This window comes from Phocoena sinus, chromosome 19 (assembly GCF_008692025.1).
Source record: "Phocoena sinus isolate mPhoSin1 chromosome 19, mPhoSin1.pri, whole genome shotgun sequence".
NCBI lineage: Eukaryota > Metazoa > Chordata > Mammalia > Artiodactyla > Phocoenidae > Phocoena > Phocoena sinus.
The window spans coordinates 8,318,289-8,338,614 of record NC_045781.1 but is presented as its reverse complement, the minus strand read 5'-3'; the positions used below and the strand labels follow the sequence as shown (position 1 = coordinate 8,338,614).

Genomic DNA, 20,326 nt, shown 5'->3' with positions numbered 1-20,326 from the left:
AATATATAGATTGTGTGCTCAGAATTATAGGAGATGTGGCCCCTGCCTTCCAAATTGATGGTCTCCTCTAGAGCATGAGGAAAGCAGTTCTAAGGTGATCGAAACACACCATGTGGGTATCTGATCAGTTTGGACTTCAGGTGGTGAAGCCACACTTTCTATTCAGGGAGAACCTGCTCGGATTGTAAACATTTGTTCCCCAGCTGGGGCTTGCGTGTGTTCAGGTTGAGAGATGGTAAAATGAGTACTAGTTGGATAGGCAACTCTGTGGGCACACTCAGCCAGAGTCTACCTTGGAAAAGCTCCAAGGTCTAGAGACTGCTCTGGCAGAACAAACAGACCTCCTCTCATTTTGAACATTGAGGTTACAGACCATGGTGATTCTCACGTAATGAGACCTGCAGTGTTTTGAACTTGTAGCTTCTAGATGAAAGATGGCAGATGATACCAGTGCTGTAAAACTACAAGAGTTGGTTTTGGGGCTGTAACTTTTGACCACCACCCTTGCTGATGAGAGGTAAAGAGAGACCCTGTGTGGTAGGTGAAGCCTCCTACCAAGAGTCAAGAACTGCTCTCTTTTGTTCAGCTTCTTAGGCAAGTCACTGAACTTTCTCCAGTCTGCAAGTTTCTTGCCTGTAAAGTCGAGATGGGGGAAGGACAAACATGTTCAAAATCTCTTGTATCTCTTTTTTTTTTTTTTTTTTTGCGGTATGTGGCCCTCTCACTGTTGCGGCCTCTCCCGTTGCGGAGCACAGGCTCCGGATGCGCAGGCTCAGCGGCCATGGCTCACGGGCCCAGCCGCTCCACGGCATGTGGGATCCTCCCGGACCAGGGCACGAACCCACCTCCTCTGCATCGGCAGGTGGACTCTCAACCAGTGCACCACCAGGGAAGCCCTCTTGTATCTCTTATGTTTTATGACTTTAAGAAAATCTAGTTCTTTGGGCACCTTATAAATGGATAAAGAAGTCACAGTAGAGAAAAGAAGGCCAGATTACTTTAATGTGAGCTCCCCATGGCAGAGAGGAGGAATTGAGTTCAGCTCTTTATTTCATGATTCAGGTGGAACATTTACAAAGTTTATTGAGAGTATACTATATGCTAGGCAGTGTGCTAAGCAATTTGTTATTTCTCTTCTGATAATTCTTCAGGGATTATTATTCCCACATAGCAGGTAAGTGAGGCATCAGGTAGTCAGTGGCCGGGCTGGGATTTGAGCCAGATCTGTATGAGCTTTTGCTCTTAACCACCATCCTATTCAGTGAGCCACTGATGATCTTTTTGTTCTCATGGCATGATTCATAGGGTAGAACTCGATTCCCTCCCCTTGTCACCCTCTAGGGAGAAAACCAAAGTTGCCAAAGTTAGTCAAGGAGTAGAAGATGGACCTGATACCAAGAGAGCCAAACTTGATTCATCTGAGACAACCATGGTCAAAAAGGTATGTGGAGGAGAGGGGTGGTGTCAAGGGTCAGAAGCCCTGGGGCCTTGTAGGCTATGGGCCATAACCATTGCCAGCAAGGGAAGCAAGCATGTAGTCCTGAAGGGGGGGAGTCTGGACAGACTAGGCCAGCGCTTGTCCCATTTAAAGGGGCAGCTGTGCTTGGTGCCAGCCGGCTGTTGCTGTGAGGGAATGTGGACCTAGTGATGTCAGATGTGATTTTTCAAGAGAATGAGAAAGAAAGATTTTTTTTAATATGCTCTGTCCCAAACTTTTTAATACCGGCAACCTTTTTGCATGCTGTTTCCATCCACCCTGTAGAAACTAAAGAGAACACGCCTGCAAGACTTACCTGCTCTGTGGGCCACAGATTTGCACCTCTGATGTATGGAGCAGCATCAGAAAGACTGTTTCTGAGCACAGCCCCTTACTCTTTTTTTTTTATTTTAAACTTAGGTCACTTTTTTTTTTTTTTTTTTTTTTTTTTTTTTTTTTGGTACGCGGGCCTCTCTCTGCTGTGGCCTCTCCCGTTGCGGAGCACAGGCTCCGGACGCGCAGGCCCAGCCGCTCCGCGGCATGTGGGATCTTCCCGGACCGGGGCGCGAACCCGAGTCCCCTGCATCGGCAGACGGACTCTCAACCGCTGCGCCACCAGGGAAGCCCAGGTCACTTTTATTATTGCTACATCTATTTTTTAAATTATTTATTTGGCTGAGTCAGATCTTAGTTGTGGCATGCGGGATCTTTTGTTGCGGCGCACGGACTTCTCTCTAGTTGTGGCACGTGGGCTTTAGAGCTCAGGCTCAGTAGTTGAGGTGCGCGGGCTTAGTTGCCCCGCGGCATGTGGGATCTTAGTTTCCCCACCAGGGATGGAACCGTGTCCCCTGCATTGGAAGGCGGATTCTTAACCCCTGGACCACCAGGGAAGCCCCCACTCTTATACAAATTTTTTTTTTTTCTTTCAGATTGATAGACAATTTAGTAAGGTCCTAAGTGGGCAGGGAGACAGTTTAAACTTGAATTGCTTAATTGCTTTTTTAAAATAAAGTTTTTGGTTTTTTCCTACCAAATAACCTTTTAAGAAGAAAGGTCTCAATGTTGACAAGTGTTATCAGATGTATATATATATACATATATATATATTTTAATGTAGTTTACGTTAGGGGCTTAGTCTCTACTAGGATTGGTGCTGTAATTCATGTTATAGAAAGAGGAGTGGGAAGGGAATCAGTAGACAGATGATGGTTTTGTAGCTAGTGTTGGAATTTGAGAAGGGAATTCATGCGATGGGGAAAAAAACAAGATGAAGTGGCCAGAATTGGTTTTGTTGAACCGAGAGGAAAGACATGGCCAAGCCCTTATTTACTCTTTGCTTTGTAGATCTAAACGTTGAGAAAGAAAAACAGCTGGTCAGGGCGTCGAGTTAAAACTGCTCTAAAGGGGGGATTCTAAGAGTGCAGAAACCACAAAAGAGACTGCAGAAAACCACAAAAGTGGAACTCTTTTGAGTTTCCAGCAAGGCTGCGTTGGAGATTTCTTTTCCTTGCTCTTTATGTTTGTATTGGAATAGTTTGATGCTGTGAGTGTAATACAGAGGAATTATTAAGCCCTAATTTTAGTGTCTATTCACAGGACCATAATTATCCGGAGTGAACATTGGTGTTTTGGCCAAAACTTGGGTCTTTTTCTTTCTTCCTTTCTTTCTTTCTTTTTGAGGCCCAGTCAAGCTTTATCTGAATAGCTCCGTGAGTTTGGTGGGGGAGATAAATTGTTAACTAAGGGAGGAGTATAAAAGCAGCTTTTGTGGGTGCTTTCAATTTATAAATCACACCCTCTTACAAGTGTGACACTTGGCCTTGGTGTGAAGGGTTTTATGGCTTAAGGGCCTTCTCTGATTGAAGCAGGTCTTTCACATTCAAATGCAGAGAGCCCTAGCTTTGTTTGCCCTTCACAGCTGGAAGTTTCCTGGGAGTCAATTCTGATGGTGCCCACTGGGGCAGATCTGGAAACCTCTTTTGGGAGCCACTTTAGCTAGCTATGAGGAGAATGTGGGCAGCCCTGGCAGGCCCTCGGCGGCCTTCGCGTACCATTCCTAGGGCTCTTCAGTCACACAGCTCTTTGTGTGGCCTCTTCCTACTTGGGGCCCAATTTGAAGGTATCAAAATATTCCCCAGCTGACATTGTTAGTCAGCTGTTTCACGGGGACAATTCAGGCTTGGATTCCAACCCTGAGCCCTTAAGGTTCCAAGGCATTCAGTGCATTCCTGATGACAATCCCTGGGATTCCAAACCTTGTCTTTGTGCAGCCTCACCGAGAGAGCGCTGTGGAAGGACCGGGCTGAGCAGGGTCTGGGCCTTGGCTTTGCCACCTTGCAATAACACGCCGACTCCATTTTGGCAGTGACTACTCCACGATTTCGAAGTTTTCCTCCAATTCAAAAATCCCTTGATTTAGATTCTGCCCTTTCAACTAGTTGGGTTATGCTCAGCGTGCAGGATGGGGGTGGGGAAGCAGCCACTTCCCGTTTCCTGTGAAAGGCTTCTGGTTAGGGTTCCCTTCCCCTCCCCCTTTCCCTTAGGCTCAACCCAGTGTTGTAAAGCCACTTTTGCTTCAAGGTACACATTGTGCTCCTAAATTAGAAACGTTAAAAAACAAAGAGGAAAAACAGAGCTTGTGGTTTTCACACAGTCTAGGAAAACACTGGCTGGGCCTTTCTAGCACCTGTGCCATCATGATAAATACGGCAGTGGGAAAATGCCCAGCCCATAGATAGGCATGCAGTAGTAGATTGTTTGCTTCCTTTGGTGCCCAGGAGAAGTGATGAGACAGATTTCGTCAGAAACAGGTGTTGGGCACAGACCTGATGTGGGCTCTAGTATGCAGTAGATAAAGGAGATTGCAGTGGTTTTGTGATGAGGAAGTGTCCGGAAAGGCTTCCCAGAGGAAGAATTGTTCGAGTTGGCATGTGAAGGACAGTCTGCCAAGCACCAAAGCCAGGACCGGCATCCAGTCACAGGAAATAGGGTCAAGAAAAAAGGCACAGCTGTCGAGACGGAGTGACTCTGGCTTCCTCGCTCCAAGCAGCGAGCCCTTGCTGTATCTGCGAGTTGCAAAATGCCTGCTGTGGACAAGGCACTGTATTGGGTGCAGGGAAGCAAATTAGCCCTCTTGTCTCCGTTTACAGCTGACACTAAAGCCAAGAGAAGTTAAGGAATCCCGCCCAAGGTCACACAGCAGAGTAAGAAGAAAGGAATAGTCGGGGAGAGAGCATAGGCAGTGGCGAAGGGCACAGGCGCACCTTACCACCCACAAGGTGAATCCCCTTGGAGTTTCTAGGATAACTTGAAGTTTTGTGAGGGTGGTGGGATGAAGTATGTGAAAATTGGGATCACTCCAGAAAGCTTTAAAAAGCCACCAGCGTGCTCCCGTGCTGCTGCTCATGTTTCTTTATTGTTAGGGGGCTGCCCGATAGGAGTAGGTAGATGCCTGGTGGTGGGCACTCTCCATCATAGCTCTTTAAAGATTAAACGTAAAGTAGGATTTGCTTCTGACATGCTAAGAAACTACAGATTTAATCTTACCACTGCTTCTGATGTAGTGGGTGACTAATTTGGGCACTGTAATCCTTTTTTCATGAATTAGTTGTGAAATTCCATAGTTGAGGAGTGATTCATTATTTTGATTTCCCCCTTTGTGAGCAATTTGTTGACAATTCTCTCATCCTCTTCTCACCCCCATCCTTAAAGCAGCATTCCTGATGAGTGACTAGTGTAGTTCCTCCTCTTTCCTGTGGCACGTTGATTTGTAATGCTGGTTACACCTCAGATTACTTGTCAGGGTCTCCCTCATTAGAGTTGAAGCTCCATACGGGCTGGGCAGTTCTGTTCGCTGCTCTGTTCCTAGTGCGGTACCCCACACACTTGTGTTCAGGAGATTTTTTTTTTTTTAATAAATTTATCTATTTATTTTTGGCTGCCTTGGGTCTTCTTTGCTGCGCATGGGTTTCCTCTTGTTGCAGCGAGTGGGGGCTACTCTTTGCGGTGCGCCGGCTTCTCATTGCAGTGGCTTCTCTTGTTGCGGTGCACGGGCTCTAGGCACGTGGGCTTCAGTAGTTGTGGCACGCAGGCTCAGTTGTGGCTCGTGGGCTCAGTAGCTGTGGCTCGCGGGCTCTAGAGCGCAGGCTCAGTAGCTGTGGCTCACGGGCTTAGTTGCTCCGCGGCATGTGGGATCTTCCCGGACCAGGGCTCGAACTTGTGTCCCCTGCATTGGCAGGTGGATTCTTTTTTTTTTTTTTGCGGTACGCGGGCCTCTCACTGTTGTGGCCTCTCCTGTTGCGGAGCACAGGCTCTGGATGTGCAGGCTCAGCGGCCATGGCTCACGGGCCTAGCCGCTCCACGGCATGTGGGATCTTCCCGGACCGGGGCATGAACCCGTGTCCCCTGCATCGGCAGGCGGACTCTCAACCACTGCGCCACCAGGGAAGCCCGGCAGGTGGATTCTTAACCACTGCGCCACCAGGGAAGTCCCCAGGAAATGTTTGTTCAGTGTAGCTGTGGCTGTTCCAGCATCATAACGTGACCCGGCTCTGGAGGAGATTATTGTCATTGTAAAAAGGATTTATTCACTTAACTTTCTTTGTGATCAAATAAATGGATTAATGTTGTAGTACATTAGTTCTCATAGTTTAGGTTATTTGAGCTGAGCTGAGAGAACAGACTTTTAAAGAAGAGAAAGTTCTTGGCTAGGAATATGTAGAAGTAAGTCATTGGGTTGCCTAGACCAGAACCTGCAGGCCAGAGAGGTTCAAAACTAAATTGTCAGAGAATCACTTGGTTCGGAGGAGGGGAGCAGGCAGGGAGGTGCAGGGTGCAAATCGCAGAGAATTTGGTGGACTGCTGATAGTAGGTTTTGCAGGTAGGACAGTTGTGGAGTGTGGGGTGGGTGCTGGTGGTGCCTTGTCTCGCCTGAGAGAAGTTTCTTGGCTCTACGGATGAAGAAGAGGAGTCCCTCCCATCATCACAGCACAGTCTAGTCTTGTGTGTATGTGTGTGTGTGAGAGTGAGAGAGAGATATTCAATATACAAAAATCACGCGACATCATTGCAAGTTATGGAACATAACGGTAAAACAAATACTATCCAACTTAAAAACCAAAACGTTCCCAGTACTGTTGTACCAATCTGGGTGTTCTTTCTCTGTCTTCTCAGGGCTGCTGGTACATTTGTGTGGATTTAATAAGGTATCCAGGAGGGGTGGATATAGCCCTGCTTGGCATGGTGTTTTGTCATGTGTTTGTAAATCTAAACAGTGGAATAAAGCTTATTAGGTGGTGTTGTAGGTATAAATTAAAAATGAAATTAAGAATGGTAGAGCTAGTCACCATGTACCCACCACCCAGTTTAAAGCATAAAACATTACTGATGTGATCGAGGCCCCCTGGTTACCGCTCGCCGGCATGGGCACCCACTGTCGTCAGCCGTGGTTCTTATTCTGGGCATTTCTTCTCACTGCACGTGCTTGTTTTTCCAAGTAACATAGAATTGTTTGGTGTGCTTTTTAACTTCTTAAAAGTCGGTTTTGCGTTTTATGTTTGCTGCCGTGTGCTTCTTAAGAGCAGCTTTGCGTTTGTGAGGCCATCTGTGTTTGTGTGTGGTTCTGGGGCTTTGCTTTCCGTTATGGTCGCCACCGGCCGCATGTGGCTTTTTAAATTAAAATTAATGAAATTGAAATTAAATTAAAAATTCAGTTCTTCAGTCTCACCAGCCACATTTCACATGCTCAGTAACCACAGGTGGCTGGTGGCAGCCATATTGCAAAGCACCAACATGCAGAATGTTCTTGTCATCATTGCAAGTTCTCTTGGACAGCAAGCACTGCAGTTTTTTTTTGTTTGTTTGTTTTGTTTTTGTTTTGACCATAGAGTATTTGTTGTGTGAAAACATTACTATTTATTTATTCTCCTATTAATGGGCATTTAGGTATGTAAGGTTTTGCTCTTACAAATTGTGCTGCAGTCATTTTGTGTGTGTGTGTGTGTGTGTGTGTGTAGATAATCTCCTTGGGTAAGTGTGTGATTTCTCTAGGATATAGGAGATTTAGGATGTGCACATCTTCAACTTTACCAGACCCCGAAAAATAGCTCTCAAATAGTTTCCTCAATTTACATTCCAAACCCAGCAGCATGTAACAGTAACATTTGGTAACTTCAGGCTCTTTTGCCACTCTGCAGAGTGTGAAAACTGTCTCAGGTTGTGGTTGTCAGTTGTTAATATGCTTTTGAAAACTATAGTCTCCCATGAGTAGGTGTGGAAATTAGACCTAGAAATCTGTAGTTTGAAAGTTGTTTCAATTCTGATTTACATTCAGCTTTACATCCAGATCTGTATCACTTGTTATAGATGTTCAGCCTGATCTAAAAAGTAAAGTAGGTTCACAAGTCCCAAATGTGGAAAATACAGAACAAGTTGAGACAATGTGAACCCTGTTACCCAGTGATGTCAGTATTCTTTTTATGCATGTACATAATAAATTAGAGCACTAATTAATATATATTAGTACATGCAAGACATATATAATGATCTAATGTAATATGTGACATACATATGTATTGTCTTTTCCTTTTTCCACTCCATATATTTTCATAAGCACTCCTCAAATCTTTATGTCTACTTTGGAGAGCATGATTCTGTTCTATTCTATTTATTTTTTTATTGACATATAGTTGGCGTACAATTGGAGAACATGATTTTGAATGGCTGTGTGTGTCTGTCTTCCCCCTTTTGCCTTGCCATGATCTATTGAGCCAGTTTCCTGTTGCACAGAGGTTATTGCAGTCTCCCACTATTCTAAATGGCCCAGCACAACCCCTTAATTTGATAGCTGATAGACTGTGTGGAGAATTCATCTTTATATTTATTGTTGGGCTTTTCGGCAAATGAAAAGCAGGTAGGTCCTGTCAGCTCAGGGGTATTTATTGAAAATCTAGTCCATTCAGTGCTGTGCCTTTCACTGTGGTCCCTGCCTCAGGAAGCTGCTACCCATCTGAGGAGAGGGGATCAGTTAACGGTGTGAGAGGGCTTATTATTAGTCTTAACTAGACTCTCAGATTGAAATCCTCAAGGCCCAGAATCGTCAGGGGAGAAAATGGACAGTGGAGGGGAGTGGGTTAGACATTCGAGGCAGAGGGATCCATGAGCCAAGGACATGGAGGAGCGGGAGGGATGAGTGAGGTGTGAAAGTTACCTTCATTCAGGGGGGTGGTGGGTGCTACTACCTGGCAGGCACTGCCAGCTGCTTCATCTGAAAAGCTCTTCATTCCTTGAAAGCACCGTCGAGCGGGCTTTTTATAAACTCAATGCCAGTGAGGTCGGTAAGGCAAGCACCACCTTTTGCATCTGTGCTACTACAGATAGGCAGCTTGGTTAAGTTTTGTTTTATTTTTAATAGTTATGAGCCATGATAGTAGACTTTGGGTACCTTGAACCAGAAAAGGGGACGTTAATTGAAGGCAGGCTGGAGTAGCACAAGAAGCATGGAGTAGCTCCTGTGATCTGAGAAGGGGAAAGACCAGGGCAGCTGGGGAGCCTCGGAGGCAGCAGGGGTTTGGCCTTTCTCTTTAGAGCTCTGACATTAATGTGTCTCCATTTCCAACTTTCATACTCACAATTCCCAGGAGAAACAATCTGATGGGTCTGGCTTGGGACATGTGTCCACCCCTGGCTTTGTCACCTGTGGCTGGAGGGCTGGTACACACTAAAGACAAGGCCACAGGGGGTCTCCTCCTCAGATACCAGGAAACTTCTCTAAAAGTTGTCAGCCACTGACAGGCCCGAGAGAGGTTAATTCATTTGCCTAAGGTCACAAGTTAGTGGCAGAACTGAGTCTAATTCTGCCCTTAGAGTTGAGGAGGGAAAGGGGCCTCTATCCTTGGCCCTGGTGCTATAGAAAGTCCCACTCTGGCCTTCCTCCAGCCATTCCCCTCACAGGGTAAGGATCCCATGGGATGAAGGAGCTGCATCTGCCTGGATCTTGTAGCCTTCCTCCAGTTCTAGACCACATTCTGGATACCTGGACCCCTGGAATCTCCTGCCCAGATAACCCCAGGCTACTTCCCGGGCTTTTGTGGGCTTCCTCCCTGATCTGCCTCTGGAGTATAGACCTTGCCACAATGTCTGCATGCCTAGGCGTGAGGGGTGGATGTTTTGGGGGGGAAGGATGGACAAAGCCTTTTGCAAAGTTAAGTGCAAAGCCCCTTGCATTTTGAGTCAGAGCCAGAGCGGGGAAGGGGTGCGGGTGCGGCCTTCCCAGGGTATCTCGTTCTGGCACAGTACTCCCAAGGAGTGTGAGAATTCCAGATTTGAGCCTGGTCTTCCAGGTGGTTATGAAGAAGGCTTATTTGTCAACGCAGGAGAATATAATATACTTAATAACTTATTAGTGTGATTTATAACTAAATATGTAGACATGGGTTTTCATTTGTACTCTTACCCTCAGGCCCTGAAAGTGTTAGCAGTGGGCCTGCCTGGGACTAAGACTGTAAAAAACAACTTTTTTCCCTTCATTTGTCATATAATGGCCTAACAAATCAGTGGATTCTTAGCATTGGTCTTTGCCAGACAAACTACAAAAATTCTGAATTAAGGTCTTGGTAGTTTCTGAAACCTGGTTAAGACTTTTCTTCTTGTGATGGCATTTCCAGACCATACTGCTGATGGCTTGATCTGCATTGTAAGACTTGTTAAGAAGGGTCTGGCAAGTCTGTATCAGGCACTAAATGTCACTCCGCTAACTACGTGACTTATCTGTTAAGGTCAAACAGACCCATTGACCAAAAGGTTTGAGGGCAGTACAAACATCTTGTATGCTAGCTTTTACAATGGATCCAGACCCCAAAGGAGTGATTATGGGGAGGCAGAAAGCCACCTTGAAAACCACACTGTTTTATCTTCACCAGCAATTTGAGCTTTCATCTTTCAAATCCATTACGGTCTTCAGCAAGCTGCCTGGTAGTTGATAGATCTTGGTTCACTTAGCCTGCTAAATTGTACCTTTGTTGTGTTTTTTCTCTTTTATTTTTAAAATATCTGGTGTGTGTGTGTGTGTGTGTGTAGAGAAGACAGGAAGAAAGACGCACAGCTCTGTAAGTTTGAAATTATTTATACGCTTACACACATATACCATCTTAAACTTGGTAAAAGTAGCTAGTACTGACAAAAATTTGAGAGTAAGGTGCTACCACCTTATTCCCAAATATTTCAGTCTGTATTTTCTCAAACAAGGCATCCTCCTTAATCAGAAACCAACCATCAAAATCAGGAAATACACATGGGTACGTCGCTGCCATCTAATCCTCAGACCCCATTCAAGCTTTACTAGTTGTTCCAATCATGTCCTTAACAGCAAAAGGATCCAGTTCAGAATCATGTGTGCATCTAGATTTTCATGACACCTGAAGGTTGCTAAGCCAGTTATTTTGTAAAATGTCCCTTAGTTTAGGTTCATCTGATGTTCCCTCGTGATTAGACTCTAGCTACACATCTTTGGCAAAAGTATCACAACATGGCTGCTCCTCATTGCATGCTGTGGTCTGGTGCATGGTTGTCACATGCCCCTCTACTGGTAAGGTTAACTTTGATCATGAGTAAGATTGTTTGCCAGACTGCTCCTTTGAAAACAGTTTTTTTCCCCTGTGTGACTAATAGGTATTCTGTAGAGAGGTATTTTGAAAATATGTAAATACCGCATTCCTATCAAACTTATTAATTAGTTAATTGTAGGTCTGTGGACTAATGGATTATAGTTTACTTAAAGTATTATAATCTATTTTTATCCTCAAATTGTTTTAGTATATTTATTCTCAAATTTGACCAGTGGAAGCTTCTTTAAGCTGGCTCCTATTACCTCTTGACATGGCCCATCATTCTTTGAGGACTTTCCTTGTTTCAGGCTCTTCTTGTGTTCCTGCTGCCCCAGTTTGAAATCAGTCATATCTCCAAGGAGAAATGTTTCTCTTAGAGGTGATTAGAAACCAAAATCTAGGTGTTAGATGTGCTCATTGCTATCAGAGTATCATTGCTTTTAGACCTTCTCAGTGGACACAGCAGGTAAATATTTGTATGTGTACACATACAAACACTTGCATCTACATTTATTTCTTTATCTGCCTATATATATAGAAAACGAGTTCATGCCAATAACTCTCACCACAGGCTTCATTCTACTTTTCTCCTTTTCCATATTTCTAATTCTCTTCTTCTCTGACAGTGAGAAACCTGGCTCCCCAGATTCTCAATGTAATTTCTTGTTGCATCAAGTCCTTGGATGTAATCAGTCTCCTGTTGCTGCCCTTGGGGATGCCCTTCTTACCCTGCCCTGCTCTGTCCCCTCCAACCAGGCCACCCAGCCCCTCCACACACACACAGTTTCCCTGCCCTTCCTCAGTCTCAGCAAATGGCTTTTGGACTTAATTGTTTCGGAAAGGGAAAGGAAAACCATTTTCTCATTCATATTTAGTTGTTTATATTTAAAAATATAATTGTCTCTTGGCATTTTTTTGAGAAAATTTGATTTAGCTTAATAGGTTTCAACCATATTTCCTCCTACCACAGAGCTTTTGCAAATGCCATTTCCATTTCCACAGCCTGGAGGTTTCATTCCATCCCCTTTGCTTGTTTTTCTTCTCTGTTATTTATGAATATTGTTGTTTGTTTCTGTTTACTAATACAAAGAAAATTTATTGAATATCTTTAGATACACATTCTTGGTCACTTATGAAGGTATTTCCGTGGCGTAAATCACCAGAGTTCAAGAAAGAGCCAGAATGGAACTAGGTCTTTAGCTTTGCTCTGTCTTTCTTCAGTGCAGGGAGTACATGTCATTGATTTCTGTGTCCCCAGTGCCCAGAGGAACACACAGTAAGTGCTCAATAAACATTTATTGGATTTGAATGGGCCTCAGCTTCTTTTAATGAACAGTAAACCTTACAGAATGACATTTCTCCTAGAAATGGTGAAGAGTTACTGCCTTGTGATTTAAAGCCAACATATTTTATCCCTAAGCAATTTTGTCTTTTTTCAACAGAAGGTGGTCTTCTGCTCCATCAAAGAAGCGCTGGAAGTGGACTGGAGCAGTGATAAAGCAAAGGCAGCTCTCAAGCGCACAACTCCAGATTACTTTCTCCTTCAAGGTGAGGACTGGAAGCAGAGCTTCCCAGCGCGCGATTTGTGCTTTGATTTCTGCAGATTGTGGCTGCAGGGGCCAGAAGGTTTCTTGAGGTTTGCCGCGAGTGGAGTTCCCCCTTAGCTGGTTCTCAGTGGCCTCTTAGAACAACAGAGTGAATGGAGAGGAGCCTGTCACTGAGCTCTGGTTTTCTTAACGATTTTTGCTTTTTTTATTATTTGTTGAAGTGAACTGCCCTCTAAAGTTGAGCCTGAGATAACAGTGCCATAAATCAAGCTCTTTTCATCACTGCTTTCCCTCTTCAGAGTTCTTCCTGGGCCTTAAAACCAGTCTTCCTCTCCTGAAGGTCTTTTTCCCTCGCTCGCGCTCATCGTGGCTGGTGTTCAGGGGAGCATCGGTGAGGTGTTGGTTGGCGTCTTAGTGTTCTTGTGCCTGGCACTTCTATTTTTTAATATTATTTTTATAATAATAATCATAAACATTGAGTGCTTACTAGCAAGAGCCATTGGGAGTTGATACTATTACTATCCCTACTTCTCAGACGAGGAAACTGAGCACAGAGGAGATTAAGGTTACTCGTGTTCTCACAGTAAGCCAAGTAAGTGTATAAATAACATCGGTTTGTTAATTAGTGTAAAAATAATCCATATTTGTTATAGAAAATACCAGAAAAAGAGCAAAAAAAGTCACCTCGACATTTTTGTACTTTTGGGGATGTGCTTCCCAGCTTCCCCCCGCCCATGTTTGGCACATAGAAAGCCCTCAGTAAACAGCTATTAATTTGGAAAGGTTTGGGGTATAGCCTGAGCGTTTCTAACTGCTGCTTATAAAAGGAGTCAACCAGGTATTTGAGTTTACCATAACCTGGGGATTCTCTCAGCCAGGGGCAGTCTTGTCCTCCAGGGAACACTGGCAGTGTCTGGAGACATTTTTGGTTGTTATACTGGGGGTGGGATGGGGAGAGGGCAGGGATGTTGTTTAATATCTTATGACACACGGCACAAGATAGCCCCCCCATGACAAGAGTTATCTGGCTGCCAGTGTCCGATAGTGCTGAGGTTGAGAGACCCGATCTAACCCTTTGCAGTTTCCAGAGTATTTCTTGTCCATCTCATCATCACAGCTCCCTTATGAGGTGGACAAAGGTGGGAATTATCCGCAGTTTGGTTTCTTGGGATGAAGAGACAGAGTCCCAGAGAGGCTCGTGTTTTGCCTGAGGAACGCAGAATGCAGATGGCAAAAAGAGCAGCCCAGGTCTTTGAAGTCTAATTAATTAAATACTGTGAGAGGTCCCAGGTAATGAAAGCATCCGGGCTCCATTCTCAGTGCTCTGTGGGTATTAGCTCGTTGGAGCCTCACCACATTCACATGAAGCAGCTGCTATACCCCCACTTACAGGCGTTTTAAAAGGTACAGATTGATGAAGACACAGGCATGTGGCCACCCCTGCCCTCAGGAGCCCATCATTGAGATGGGGAGGCAAAACTAATGGCCTGGAGACAGTGTGGGGGAAAATGTTTATTGAATCCAGATGGATTCTGCTGACCATCACTATCAGAAGTTACAAGGGGCTTGGGAGTATACAGGTCGTGAGGCAGAAGCAGGAGCTTTAATATTGTGACCCAGATGGCAGGCAGTGGTACACAGTTCAGAACTAGTGCTCTGGAATCAAAACAGACCTGCCTTTCAGTCCTGGCGCTGTCATTTTATTAGGTGAGTGATGTTGAGCCACAGACTTAAATTCCCTGAGGCTCCCTCAGATTCCCCTCTGACCATGGGGGTGTTAATAGCGCTTGCCTCAGAGGGCTTTTGTGAGGCTTGCGTGACACACACGCAAGGGGCTTAGCACACAGCAAGTCCTAGAGACCTAATATAGTTATGTGCTTGGAGGTGGGAGGTACTTCGCAACTGTGTAGTAGAATTTTAGGATTGACTCAATTTACCCTTTTCTAAAACAATTTATTTATTTAAAAAAATTTTTTTGGCTGTGTTGGGTCTTTGTTGCTGCACGCAGGCTTTCTCTAGTTGCAGTGAACGGGGGCTTCTCTTCATTACAGTGCGCGGGCTTCTCATTGCAGTGGCTTCTCTTGTTGCGGAGCATGGGCTCTAGGCACGCGGGCTTCAGTAGCTGTGGCACGCGGGCTCAGCAGTTGTGGTTCGCGGGTTCTAGAGCTCAGGCTCGGTAGTTGTGGCGTGTGGGCTTGGTTGCTCCGCGGCATGTGGGATCTTCTCAGAGGAGGGCTTAAACCCGCGTTCCCTGCATTGGCAGGCGGATTCCTAACCACTGGCCACCAGGTAAGTCCCTCAGTTTACCCTTAATTCCATACTTGAGTAAGTATTATCATAGCAGCAATCCTATTGGATTTTAGTTTTTTGCCTGTGACACTTTGTTGGATAATATACTCCATATGTTTACTTCTCTTTTCTTTTTATTTAAAAAAATTTTTTTAATTAAAAATAAAAAAAATTTTTTAACGTTTTATTGGAGTATAATTGCTTTACACTGGTTTACTTCTCTTTCTAAATGGTACTAATTATCTTTTTAGTTTCAAGTTCCAGGGCTTAGGATTTGGTGATTGAAACTATGTTCATAAAGCAACTATACTCCAATAAAAATTAATAAAAAAACCTTCATAATTAATAGTCATATTAATTATGAATACTTCTTTATTATGGTAAAACCACATACCATAAAGTTTACCATCTTAACCATTTTTATGTGTATAGTTTTGTAATAGAGAATTTTTTTTTGCAGGCTTTTAAAATATAATATAAATTTATTTATTTTATTTATTTATTTTTGGCTGCGTTGGGTCTTCATTGCTATGCGCGAGCTTTCTCTAGCTGTGGCGAGTGGGGGCTACTCTTCGTTGTGGTGTGTGGACTTCTTATTGCAATGGCTTCTCTTGTTGCAGAGCACAGGCTCTAGGTGCGCAGGCTCAGTAGTTGTGGCGCATGGGCTTAGCTGCTCCGCGGCCATGTGGGATCTTCCCGGACCAGGGCACGAACTTGCATCCCCTGCCTCGGCAGGCGGACTCTCAACCATTGCGCCACCAGGGAAGCCCGACAGGTGAATTCTTAACCAGTGCACCACCAGGGAAGTGTCCCTGTAGTAGAGAATTTTAAAAGGAGGCAGCCCCACATATCATACCGTCTAGACCAAGGCTGGCAGCTGTGCGCTTCCCACTCTCCCCTCCATCCCTTACCTGTGGCAGACGTGGCTAATAAGGCCTTATCATTGGCCAGCCACTTTTCTCATAGCCACGGGATCCTTTAAACAGCACTGCCTGCAGTTCCCTCTCTGATTTGGCATACAAATACAAATTAAGCTAACTCTCTCCTTATAAGAATGAGGCCTAGAAGGGAAGTGACTCCCCATGGCCTAGGTCTAAAACCCAAGTCTCCTGATTCTTCCAGGATCTAGTTCTTTTCACACCATCCCCAGTGTTCTTCCTGAGTTTTTTGGATATCCAACATAGCCTTTCCTGGGCTTTTCTCTTTGTGGCAGATGACATGTCCTAACTTTTCTTGCGTGGCGTCATATGCATATTCCTGATGATATTTTTTTTGCCCTCTTGGGTCGTTTTGAGCCCTGTGTGTCTTTCCAGAGGTGCTGCAACTGGAAGTATAAGGAGTGTTCCAAATTCAATGAGCATGAGGGCCTGCTTTGCTGTCTGGGAGTTTTGCTCTTGGTGTATATTTGATTAACTCCTTTGACTAGGGACTGGACTAAGCTTCTGGAAGTAGAGGGAAATGGCTCTCGTGATCTCTTTCCCTGGGTCCTGCTGGCAGCTTAGACTTCTGCCAGAATTCAGCTTGTAAGTATTAAGCTGACTTTTCTGAGTATATCACCTTATTCTTTCTTTTTTTTTTAATTTTTAAATTTTATTTTATTTATTTTTTATACAGCAAGTTCTTATTAGTCCTTAATTTTATACACATCACTGTATACATGTCAATCCCAATCACCAATTCATCACACCACCATCGCCATCCCCCCCAACGGCTTTCCCTCCTTGGTGTCCCGTACCTTTGTTCTCTACATCTGTGTCTCAACTTCTGCCCTGCAAAACCGGTTCATCTGTATCATTTTTCTAGGTTCCACATACATGCGTTAATATACGATATTTGTTTTCTTTTTCTGACCTACGTCACTCTGTATGACAGTCCTCTACATCTCACAAATGACCCAGTTTCGTTCCATTTTATGGCTGAGTAATAGTCCATTGTGGTATATGTACCACAACTTCTTTAGCCATTTGTCTGTCTGATGGGCATTTAGGTTGCTTCCATGACCTGGCTATTGTAAATAGTGCTGCAATGAACATTGGGGTGCATGCATCTTTTGAATTATGGTTTTCTCTGGGTATATGCCCAGTAGTGGGATTGCTGGATCATATGGTAATTCTATTTTTTGTTTTTAAGGAACCTCCATACTGTTCTCCATAGTGACAGTATCAAATTTACATTCCCACCAACAGTGCAAGAGGGTTCCCTTTTCTCCACACCCTCTCCAGCATTTGTTGTTTGTAGATTTTCTGATGATGCCCATTCGAACTGGTGTGAGGTGATACCTCATTGTAGTTTTGATTTGCATTTCTCTAATAACTAGTGATATTGAGCAGCTTTTCATGTGCTTCTTGGCCATCTGTATGTCTTCTTTGGAGAAATGTCTATTTAGGTCTTCTGCCCATTTTTGGATTGGGTTGTTTGTTTCTTTAATATTGAGCTGCATGAGCTGGTTTATATATTTTAGAGATTAATCCTTTGTCCATTGATTTGTTTGCAAATATTTTCTCCATTCTGAGGGTTGTCTTTTCGTCTCGTTTATGGTTTCCTTTGCTGTGCAAAAGCTTTTAAATTTCATGAGGTCCCATTGTTTTTTTTTTTGTTTTTATTTCCATTACTCTAGGAGGTGGATCAAAAAAGATCTTGCTGTGATTTATGTCAAAGAATGTTCTTCCTATGTTTCCTCTTAAGAGTTTTATAGTGTCCAGTCTTATATTTAGGTCTCTAATCCATTCTGAGATTATTTTTGTGTATGGTATCACCTTATTCTTATATTCAGAAATACTACTTTTGGGGCTTCCCTGGTGGTGCAGTGGTTCAGAGTCCGCCTGCCAATGCAGAAGAGGCCACAGCAGTGAGAGGCCCGCGTACCACAAAAAAAAAAAAAAAAAAAAAAAAAAGAAATACTTCTTTTGATTTGATGTGGGGCCATTCATATAACTAGCTGTGAGATTCTCCTGTAATTTGACTTCATTGGTTATCTAGGAGAGCATAGTAGCTTCCAACGCGTGAAGTTGCCTTTTGCCAAATATACTTGCCGTCAACTGTCTTTGCGACTTGAGTCAGGTAAGTCAGTTTGCTGCTAGGCTTTTGTTTCCTCACCTGTAAGGTGATAGGACTGTTATCTGCCTGTTTCTAAAATCTCTTCTCATTCTAGGTAGTCAGTGACTCTAATAAAATAAAAGTTCTTCCTTGTGTCTCTGTATTTTTAATTTTTGTACTTTTGACAACTTGACTGAGGTGTGATTTATGCCAGAAAATTTACTCACTTTAAGTGTATTTCTTTTTAAAAAATTTCTAGAAATTGTTTCGTGAATTTGAACAAAATGTCCTCCAGTTTGTCTTAAGGTCTAACTGTAGTTTTGCCCGGCCAGTTTTGATGGTCAGCCATAGCAATGGAAGTGTAGTCCCAAGTAGAGTCGTGGGCAGTCTTGTGTCAGGGAAAAAGACGGGCTTTGGGGACTACCAGAGTTGAGTGCAGGTCCCAGCTCCTACGTGAAATTGATATAATTTAAAAAGTGGCCTTGATTTTGTTATTCAAGTCAAACATTGGTAACATTCTACTGGGTTGGCCAAAAAGTACCTTTGGTTTTTAAGTAAAAATAAAAGACACATTTTCATTTTCACCAAGAACTTTATTGAGCAATGTATTCACCCTTTTGTTCCACTACCTTCTGCCATTGTTCAGGCAACTTCATAATTCCATCTTCCCAAAACTTTTTATCTTTTGAGCAAAGAACTGTCCCAGGTGCCTTTTACAGTCTTCCAGGGAATTGAAATTTTTCCATTAAGAGAATTTTGTAAAGACCGAAATAAATGGAAATCGAAGGCACAATGTCTGGTAATACAGCGGATGAATTAGAGCTTCCCAGCCAAGCTGTTAACGGTTTTTGCCTGGTCATCAAAGAAAACACGCAGTCTTGCGTTATCCTGATGGAAGATTATGCGTTTTCCGTTGACTAATTCTGGACGCTTTTCGTCAAGTGCTGCTTTCATTGGGCTAATTGGAAGCAGTACTTGTTGGAATTAATCGTTTGGTTTTCCGGAAGGAGCTCATAATAGAGGACTCCCTTCCGATCCCACCATATACACAACATCACCTTCTTTGGATGAAGACCTTTGGTGTGGTTGGTGGTGGTTCATTTCGCCTGGCCCACGATCTCTTCCATTCCACATTATTGTACAGTATCCACTTTTAAAAAATTAATTATTTATTTTATTTTATTTATTTTTGGCTGCTTTGGGTCCTCATTGCTGCGTGCGGGCTCTCTCCAGTTGTGGCAAGTGGGGGGCTACTCTTGGTTGCAGTGCACGTGCTTCTCATTGCAGTGGCTTCTGCTGTTGCAGAGTGTGGGCTCTAGGCATGTGGGCTTCAGTAGTGGCACGTGGGCTTCAGTAGTTGTGACACACGGGCTCAGCAGCTGTGGCTAGCGGGCTGTAGAGCACAGGCTCAGTAGTTGTGGTGTAAGAGCTTACTTAGCTGCTCCGAGGCATGTGGGGTCTCCCCGGACCAGGGCTCGAACCTGTGTCTCCTGCATTGGCAGGCAGATTCTTAACCACTGCGCCTCCAGGGAAGCACGTACAGTATCCACTTTTTTTTTTTGCGGTACGTGGGCCTCTCACTGTTGTGGCCTCTCCCGTTGCAGAGCATAGGCTCCGGACGCGCAGGCTCAGCGGCCATGACTCATGGGCCCAGTCGCTCCGCGGCATGTGAGATCTTCCCGGACCGGGGCACGAACCCGTGTCCCCTACAACGGCAGGCGGACTCTCTACCACTGCGCCACCAGGGAAGCCCCAGCATCCACTTTTTATCACCCGTCACAATTTGTTTTAAAATCGGAACGTTTTCATTACATTTAAGTAGAGAATCGCGTGCGGAAATACGGTCAAGAAGGTATTTTCGCTTAACTTAATGTGGAACTCAAGCATAAAAGCAATTAACATAACTAAGCTGGTACAAATGATTTTCAGTGCTTGATTTTGGATATTTTGAGTATGTTAGCTGTCTCCCTGTGTGGTACAACATTGATTGTTCTCAATTAACGTCTCAATTTGATCTCTCTGCACTTCACCTCGTCTACCCGACTCTGGAGCAACGTCCAGTGAGAAAATCTCTAGCACAAAACTTTGCAAAACACTTTTGACGTGTTCGATCAGTCACAGCACCTTCTCCATACACTGCACAAATCTTTTTTTGCATTTCAGTTCAGTTTTTACCTTTCTTGAAATAAATAATAAAGCATAGTATGCCAAAAATGTTGCTTTTTTTCTTCCATCTTCAGTATTAAAATGGCTACACAAAAATGCACCAATTTTGATAAGTCCTTTTTAAAATGCACACTGATATGACGGCTGTCACGTACAATCTAGCAAATTGTTTCTAATGAAGTTAAGATGACTAAGTGCTACTAGAGCCA

General features: G+C 44.0%; 1 protein-coding gene across 1 annotated transcript in view; it reads left to right on the top strand.

The window, feature by feature from the left end:
• SAE1 (SUMO1 activating enzyme subunit 1) overlaps window positions 1–20,326 on the top strand; it is a 74,103-nt gene that overhangs the window by 22,903 nt on the left and 30,874 nt on the right. The window contains exons 5-6 of the mRNA XM_032613936.1: window positions 1,342–1,441; window positions 12,522–12,627. Of these exons, the coding sequence (XP_032469827.1) occupies window positions 1,342–1,441; window positions 12,522–12,627 (206 nt within the window). The remainder of the gene's footprint in view (window positions 1–1,341; window positions 1,442–12,521; window positions 12,628–20,326) is intronic.